Raw genomic sequence first — 9,638 nt, forward strand, 5'->3', positions numbered from 1 at the left:
CAATTTATATAGCTGGTGAACTAGAAGCATAGGAAGATTAAGTAACTTGCCCAAGGTCACAGCTTTTAAAGGACAGGGCCAAAACTACTAACCCAGATGAGCTGATCCCAGAGCCTGTGTTCTTAACTGCTACCTAAAAGGCTGGTGGGTTTAAACCTTGTGGTGCACTTAATTACTGTGCCACCAGGGCTCCTTATCAATGAACTGCTGGTGTTGATAAGTGCCCTTGCGTCAATTCTGACTCATAGCAACCCTATGTACAACAGAATGAAACACTCCCGGTCCTGGGGCATCCTTACAACTGATCGATCATTTGGAAGTCTAAAATAATGCACACTTAATATGTAGATATTAATATTGTGGGTCATTCCAAATATTACTACATATATTTTATTAACACAAATTAACTTTAAAAAAGAAGGAAACTTGGAAAAATGTGATAGAATATGCTCTTTTATTAGGATTTAATTGCATATATAATACAATACTTAAATTCTTATAATAATAGCAACAGTCATCAGCTTCTTTAAGAAAAGGTAGTGAATACAGCAGACTCCATAATTAAGAGAATGTCTTATATGTATAAGAATCCCTTGGTTGGTGCAAACTGTTAATATGCTCAACTGCTATCCAAAAGGTTGGAAGTTCGAGTCTACCCACAGGTGACTTGGAACAAAGATGTGGTGATGAACTTCCAAAAACTCAGCCATTGAAAACCCTGTGGAACACAGTTCTACTCTGACACACGTGGGATCACCATGAGTTGGAGTCAATAAGCTGGTGACTGGCTCTGTTTCTTTCAAAAATACAAAAACCACCAAACCTGCAGCAGTCCAGTGGATTCTGGTCTACAGCAACACTATAGGACAAAGGAGAGCTGCCCATAGGGTTTTCAAGGCTGTAATCTTCATAGGAGCAGACCGCCACATCTTTCTCCTGCGGAGCAGCTGCTGGGGTTAAACAGCTGACTTTCAGTTAGCAGCTGAGCCCTTAACTACTGTGCCACCTGGGCTCCCTGCCTTGCATATGTAAAGCACTTCAGGATTCTAATGAGTACCAGTCAGGGTTATGCTTATGTGATGTACATGCCTGATCTCATCCGGTCCTCAGCAGCACCATTACTTTTATTACTGGGAGGAAACCTAAGCTAAGAGAGGACAGGTAACTTGCTCAGAGGAACCCAGTCAGTGATGGAGGAGGCAGAGCTAGATTCCAAAACCAGGCAGCTTGATCCTGCCTAAACACCAAGGTCTCATTTATGTAACAGGTACCTTAAATTAGGGTTGGAACTAACTGATTTAAATGTGTTATCTCAAATAATCCTCAAAAACCTATAAAGCTGGTACTATTCTATCTCATTTTTACTAAGAAAACCAATAGACTGAGGCATAGCTGTATACACAGATTATTTTAAACCACATGAAGTTATTCTTTTTATGTTAGGTGCCGTCAAGTCAGTTCCAACTCAAAGCGACTGTATGTCCAACAGAACGAAATTCTTTTTATAATAATGGTCAAATATGGAAATCTCATGTGTTCAACCTAATATGAATACGATATAGATACAGATGTAGACAAAAAGTACAAATATAGGGAGATATATAGAAATATGGAGCCCCGGGGGCACAGTGGTTAAGAGTTATGGCTACTACCCAAAAGGTTGGCAGTTTAAATCCACCAGCTGCTCCTTGGAAACCCTATGGGGCAGTTCTACTCTGTCCTATAGGGACACTATGATTTGGAATTGACTCGACTGCAATGGATTTGTTTTGAGGTATATAGAAATACGGAAAACCAACAAAGTCTTAACAATCACTGATAAGTGATAAAATAATGTTTAACATTTTCTTCATTGTGCGTAATCATGAATTATCTTTATCTGAGAGGTCAATGTTTATGTTTTCCATCTTTTTGAAACTGTTGTGTATTCCACTAGATCCTTTCAGCAGGATCATTAGCTTATTTGGAGAACATATGCCCATTTGGAAATATGTATCAGCAGCTCAGTATGTCCCCAAATTCCATTTAATAATTTTTTCTCTTCAGAAAACAATTAGCTACAAGATTATTCATCAAAGCATTGCATATATTAGTGAAAACAGAAGCACACTAAATGTTGGTAAATTCTGGTTGATCATACATCGAATGCAATGCATTTTTACAGAACAACATTAAGTAATATGAAACGTATTTATTATATAGGATTAAATAAAAAGTAGCTTCCAAATCGTATATAAAATATAATCTTGTTTTTATAAGAACAATATGAGAGTGGCAACAAAGAGCCAAAAAGTGAATAGTGCTTACCTCAAGAGAATGAGAGTAATGGTTCATTTTTTTGATATAATCCATCTTTTCTAAAATTTTCTGCAATTAATATGCATTTTATAGTAAGCAAGGAAATTTTAGGAAAAATATATTTTTAAGTGAAAAAAATTTATTACCCAATTTCTTTCCCCACCAACTAGAATTAGGCCTGCAAGCTTCAGCTATAAGATAAGGGAGCTGAGCAAACGTTTCATCCATACAGTGGCTAACACTGCTTCTCCTTTTCCTCCATATTGTTTTTGCCATTATTATCATTTTTCTTCAGAACAGTTCACATACTTGACATGTTCACTTCAGAGACTGTGTTAAGCACTATCTCATTTATTCTAACAACAGTCCTATGGGATAAGCTACTACAATGTTCTCCATAATCTGCAGAATTTTCTCTAACTAGCTAAGTCAGATGCAATGTTCCAAAAGATTCATGTAAGCAGCAATTCAGAAAAATAATAACAATAATTTAATCCTGGAAGAAATTCTCATGTAAAGTAAGAAAGGGAGGTTATTTGTTTCCCTCTAGGTAATATGCTTAGTGTGGGTCACACAATGTATATTTAATATGAATACTTGATTTAGGATAGCGTTCAAAATTTTGGAATGGGGGAATGGAATGGAATGGAATGGAAAGGAATGATATGGAAGTAAATGGTGTATACATGTGAGAATACAGACCACAACTCTGTTTCTTTTTAATTAAATATGCAGCTCAACTCCTGAAGTGGGACATGAAAAATTGCACAGCTGGTTCAATTAATACAAATGGTATATCTACAAGTCTCACAGGAAAAGAAAATGACAGCAAAGGTGAAACAAGATTTCGAGAAATTGTTATGGAACACATGAGCATCCTGGAGAAGAGAATCCACTATATTGCAGATACGGAAACCAACCTTATAGACTCAGAGCATTTCCAGAATTTCAGTGTGACAACTGATCAGAGGTTTAATGATGTTCTTTTCCAGCTAAGTACCTTAGTTTCCTCAGTGCATGGACATGGAAATGCAATAGAGGAAATCTCCAAGTCCTTAATGAGCCTGAATACCACATTGCTTGATTTACTGCTCAGGACAGAAACGCTGAATGGCAAAGTTCAAGAGAATACATTTAAACAACAAGAGGTAAGGTGTTTTGTATTGGAAGGTCGCATGCTGGGATTGAATACATTCAGCAGATCCTGTCTCCTCAGGCAGTTCAGGAAAGTGAAAGTTGCAAACCATGTTTCAACATAATCCTGTTTACTCCTCTGGTAACCTTACTAAAAAGTGTCAAATGAATTTACCCAGTACCTTCTCCAGGACTCTTGGCAAAAGGGGGATTCCCCTCCACCCCATTGGATATAACAGACTTAAGGTATTTTAATTTTGTATGACCATATCGTACAGAAAACACCAAAGGATCATGGAAAGAGGAGATGGATGTGGCGATATCCTATTCTAGAGCAAAGTTGGGGGTGAGAAAGGTAGAGTTAGAGCGGTGGAAGCCAATGTGGCCAATCTGGACTTACTCTCGTGTCTTTCCAAAGGTTCGACAGCAGAGCTGCCCGCATCCTCTCACCCCAGCTTGTCTTGTTCTGTCCAGGAATGTGTAATTTGCTCTTCACACCTGGACTAAGGAACAAACATCACTGGTTTTTGAATGGGAAATGAGAATCCATCCACAGTTAAACATAGAAATAATTATGAAAGAATAAAGCATACCATGAAGATCGAGGATGGGCTAAAAGTAGAACAAAGAGGCAGAAAACATAGCCAGAAGAAATTAGAAGGTTTGGTATATCTGAAAAAGAAAGCCCAACACCCCCAAGAGAAAGTCAAGCGAAGGACCTAACAGAAAAAGTAATAAAGAAAAATATAAGTTGCTAAAAAATTATGACTGAATGCTTAAGGTCATTACAATTTGAAAAGGAGAGTAAACAGCAATGATTTATGATAGATCTACAATTACGCTGTAAACTTAGAATGATGGTGCCTTGTATTTGAGTGAATAGTCACTCCTTAAGCACTTAGTAAGATAAAAAAACTAGTTGCATATATTTGGAGGACAATGTGGCAATATTGAACAAAAATTTTAATGTTTAGCCCTTTTGATCAAATCCACTTCCAGGAAGCTGTCCTATAGAAGCACTTGTACAAATATGTAAAAATGTATGGAATTGTGTTCATTGAAGCATTGTTTAAAATTGTTTATTAAAAAATGCACAGCTCAAAACTTTTATCAATAGAAATCTCAAACTATGAAAAATTAATATCATACCATTAAGTTATTGAAAATAAGGCAGTCTCTAATAATACTAAAATATCCTAAATATTATTATTGAATAAAATATAAAACCACAGTCCAGAATATAGTATTCTCTTTGCTCTTATTACTACTCTATAAATATATATATGTGCATGCATATAAATATGCACAAAATATGTATATACTTGAAAACTACGTTATTCTTACTGTTCAGTACTACTGAGAATTGTGATAGGAAAGTCTTGTTATTATTATAAAACAGTTTAATTCATAAATAAATTATATTCACAGGATAGGAATATGTTGCCCCTCTAAGTAACCACATGAAGAAATTTCACTTCAAGATAAATTGCAAACAATTTGGCAAGTTTTTAGTTTAATTTAATTTTTTTAGTTTTTTGATATTTGTATTAGAGAATAGAAGCATAACTTAGATGTGTTCAACTAATTTTGGGCAGAGTGTATACATTCATTTAGTCAAAAAAAGGAAATGTATCAGAACTAAACAATTACATTTTGAAGTTCTCTAATTTCCGTATTCTTTTTCCATGCTATTTCTGTAGTGTTACCTATTTTTTAAAATTTGAATTTCCAGGGGTTTTTTGAACCTATACATTTGATAATTATGCACGTAACAAAAATTGTGGTTGGTGGCTTACGTTTTTTAGGAAATCAGAAAATTAGAGGAGCATGTGTATAATGCATCAGCAGAAATCATGTCTATGAAAGAAGAACAAGTGCATCTGGAACAGGAAATAAAAGGAGAAGTGAAACTATTGAATAACATCACAAATGACCTCAGACTGAAAGATTGGGAGCATTCTCAGACATTGAGAAATATTACTTTAATTCAAGGTAAAATATCTTCTCATTCTTCCAGAAAATGATACATTACAATGTACATACGCAGAAATTTGGAATTCAGTATCCTATGGTTTAAAATAAATAGTTTGTTAGAATACATTTTTTACACATACCCAGAGGAAGGAATCTTAAGATCAGGACTTGGTAACATAACCAGTAGCTGGTATACTTTAAATAGAAGGAGATAAACAATGGAAATATCTCGTAAGAACTAATGAGTAGTTCATTGTTGAAAACATACCATACGTCCTAAGACGAATATAAGTTCCCTGTGGGGTGCAAAGTTCTCTAAAAAAAAAAAAAAAAAAAACCCATTGCCAACAAGTCGATTTCAACTCATAGCAACCCTGTAGGACAGAGTAGAACCGCCTCATAGGGTTTCCAAGGAGTAGCTGGTGGATTCAAACTGCCAACCTTTTGGTTAGCAGCCAAACGCTTAACCGCTGTACCACCAGGGCTCCTCCATAAATCAAGTTTGTTAATTCTGTTTCTCAATTTCCAGGTTCTTAATTACTTCTTACCTAATTGTATTATTAATTAGAAAGGTATTCTGAATTTTCCAAGATAATGGTAGATATATCATTTCTTCTTCAGTTACTGTTAGTAGAACAAAGTGAACTGAATCTTTTTATTGTAACCTTTAAGTATTATTTACATTATAAATATTTTTCTATCTTTTACTCTCAACATCTTTGCATCTTTTGTTTCAGCTTTGTCTCTTGTAAAGAATGTTTATCTTGATTTTTAATTTTTTAGATACAATCTGACAATCCTTTCCAATTATGTTTATTTCTAACATATTACCTTGTGCTTTACTTTTTTTTTCCAGTTTGTTCTATGCTTCTTTTGCTATTCTTTCTTGCCTACTTTTGGATAGAGATTTTTGTCTTCTTATTCCATTCTTCTCTCCACTGGTTTTGAAAACTTTTAGAGTCTATTTCTATTTTCTTGATGGTTATCCTTGAAATTTTGCTGTACAAATTTATCTTAAAAATGTCTAATGTGGCTTAGTATGTCTCAATTTTCTTCCTAAAATATGCAAGGTACTTAAAATGCTTTGTCTGATAGCCCCATTCCCTAGTTTCTGGCTGGCTTTTGTATAAACTAACAAGTGCTCTATCATATGTTCGTGGTTAAGATCAATAAGATGACTTCACATGTCCTCTTTATATAAACAGCTGCTAAATTGATCATGGAAATAAAAGGAATAAAAAAATTTTCTGGTACATTTCTCATGTAATTGTAATTAGAGTCTGAAGGACTAAATGGAATTTCTTTGTTGAAATCATAAATCAGAGGCATTTTTGATGTGATTATGGAACAGAATTTTGAACAGTCTGAATAGTAACCAAGACCAAAGAAAAGGCTGCAACGGACTCCAAGTCTCCTTTAAGTGCTGCATGCTCTTTTCCATACTATGGCAGAACAGATGACCACATTTCTTTACTGTTGATGTAGACACTATAGAAAGGATTCTTGTTAAAGAAAACTGACCCTGGAGGATATGTGAGGGTAGAACAGGCGAAACACAGGCAGACCAGATAAAAAAACTCTAACAGCAGACCAACAGTGGAAAGATAAAGATGTGAGCTATGGCCGGGATGGAGCAGAGACCAGTGTGGGAAGGTAGCACTACAATATCATGTTGGTAATGTTCTCAACATTTCTAAAAGGAAGCTAAGAGTAAAATGGTGTGCGATGTCTTTACTTCCATTACAAGAACGTAAATCCAAAAGACACTAAAAACATTTATTGAGAACCTTCCCACAGTTTGTTCTAGGCAGTGGAAGAGCTATAACAATGTGTAAAAATGAAATTTATAATAGAATAGGTGTCACATGAAGACTAAGATAACAATAAAAGTACAACATCCAACACACTTAGTTAGAACTATTTAAGGAAAATCCTTACCTGGTTTTCTTACTCTAGGCATAAGATACCAGGTATCAGTGTTTTATACAAAAATACAAACAGGAATCAAGTCAGAATTTCATAAAACAGCACAGATGTATTTGTTGTGAGCGATTGAACAAATGCTCCGAAATGAGAGCTTTATGCGGTTCATGTAGTTCGCTACATGCAAAATAATTGAAAGGATAGTAATTCTGAGATAATTGCATTTCTCACTTATAAAATAATGGTGGTAACTCTTAACCTCCGAGGCTAAGGGACTAGGGCCGGTCTGAGCATCCCTTGTTTCTTACCTCAGACATTGTCGTGTTTCCTGAAATATCTGTGTCTTGTGTTAGAGCTCTAATTCCCGAGTCAAAGTCTTTTCTTAGGCGCTGTTTTCCTCGCGCTATCTTTGAGTGCTATGGATCTGCTTCCCTGCAGTTTGCTCAACAAAATTCACGCTACTTAATTGAGCTGCTGCTTCTGCCCTCCTCGGCCTCTATAAAGATGAATGATTGGCAGCTGTGCTCATGATTGTGGAAGCTAAATCCTCTTTGTCAGAAAGAACTACAGTCTGCACAGAGTGGGAGACGCAAACAGGTTTCCACTGGTGTAGATCCAAGACAATGCTTGTGAACCACTTCCATACATGTCTCCCAACAATGAGCAACAGCTCAGGATGCTAGTGAACCACTTGAATGCCCAGTGGTATGAAGCTTGCATGATACTTATGTGAAAAAATTGACAACAACAAAAGATACTGGAAAGAAATATGATAGAAATATGAATTATATTTTTTCATACTTTTTTTAGGCATTTATGTTTCCTATATTAAGTAGAGTAGCTTTCATAATAAAAATACAATAAAATATTACTGTCCACTCTGTCAACCCAGAACTGAAACTATTCCCGAGGCCAACTCTTCAGACAAAGATTAGACTGGACTATGCGACATAAAATGAGACTCAGGAAGAGTGTGCTTCTTAGCTCAAGTAGATTCATGAGACTAAATGGGCAGCTGCTGTCCAGAGGCGAGATGAGAAGGGAGAGAGGGTCAGGAGCTGGTTGAATGGACATGGGAAATCAGAAGTAGAAAGGAGGAGTGTGCTGTCACAGTAGAGGGAAAGCGATGAGGGTCACATAACGATGTATGTATAAATTTTTGTATGGCAGACTAACTTGAATTGTAAACTTTCACTTAAAGTATAACAATAAGAAAAAGGGAAAAACATTACTGTCCAATGTTTTATATGAAGAGAAAGGAGCAAGGCACCACTCAGAAGAGCAATAATCTCTTGAAATTGAGTAATTACAGAAGGAAGATTCTAAATCCCTTGAAAAATGGGATGGGTCAGATAAATGCAGAGAAACAGGGAACAAGGACTTCAAAAGAAGCAAATACACAAAACATATATGTTGGACATATATACTTATTCATGAGACAACCTTTATTTATATGGCCCCTGTTAGAATTCCTCAGGAACGGTTCCCTCCCAGCTGATTAAAATTTCTAAACCTGTGCTCTCTACCAATGGTGCTCCATAGAGTTCTGTGTTATCTTTGTGCTGGGTGTGCGTGGCCAAACCGCAGCAAAGGAAAATGTCTCCTTTCAAACATCACTATTTCATTATTATATACCACATTCAGGTTTGTTTTTTCCTTTTGGAGGTGAAAAGAAAATTGCTAAGTGTTCTGCTTCAGTGAAGGAACAGTGCTAGCTCTGTGCACTTCTTGTGAAGAAATGCTGGTAGGATTGCCTTTAAGTTCTGAAGACATGCTCAGCACAATCATTGTGCTTACGAGATACCTGTTTTGTTGGACACAAGGAAAGTCAAGCGAGCAAATCAGTGTTGTTCAAACTTGGCACTCGGGAGCCACCTGGGTAATTATGAGGCCACGAAGTACAAGTTGTTCCCAATCTCTGCATTTAATCTTATCTATATCTATAATACGGAGCCCTGGTGGCACAGTAGTTAAGAGCTTGGCTGCTAACCAAAAGGTCAGCAGTTCGAATCCACCAGCTGCTCCTTGGAAACCCTATGGGGCAGTTCTACTCTGTTCTATAGGCTCCCTATGGCAACAGGATTATATCTATACTACCTCCAGACAGGAGCTGCCCATTTGATCTAGTATATCTGATTGAACTAAGAAGCACACTCCTCACATGTACTATTTTTTTTTAATTTTTTATATTTTATTGTACTTCAGGTGAAGGCTTACAGAACAAATAGTTTCTCATGAAACAGTAGTACACAAATGTTGTTTTATGACATTGGTTAACAACCCCACAACATATTAACCCTCTAAATTCT

The 9,638-nt window shown here is 36.1% G+C and overlaps 1 protein-coding gene across 3 annotated transcripts in view; it reads left to right on the forward strand.

Annotated features, from left to right (window-relative positions):
- Positions 1 to 9,638, forward strand: part of MSR1 (macrophage scavenger receptor 1) — an 87,489-nt gene that overhangs the window by 20,984 nt on the left and 56,867 nt on the right. For all 3 annotated transcript variants that reach the window (XM_004382787.2, XM_023737232.1, XM_023737233.1), the window contains exons 4-5: positions 3,034 to 3,446; positions 5,238 to 5,424. In XM_004382787.2, coding sequence (XP_004382844.1) covers positions 3,034 to 3,446; positions 5,238 to 5,424 — 600 coding nt within the window. The remainder of the gene's footprint in view (positions 1 to 3,033; positions 3,447 to 5,237; positions 5,425 to 9,638) is intronic.

This window comes from Trichechus manatus, unplaced genomic scaffold (genome assembly GCF_000243295.1).
Source record: "Trichechus manatus latirostris isolate Lorelei unplaced genomic scaffold, TriManLat1.0 scaffold00099, whole genome shotgun sequence".
In the NCBI taxonomy this organism is placed as follows: Eukaryota; Metazoa; Chordata; class Mammalia; order Sirenia; family Trichechidae; genus Trichechus; species Trichechus manatus.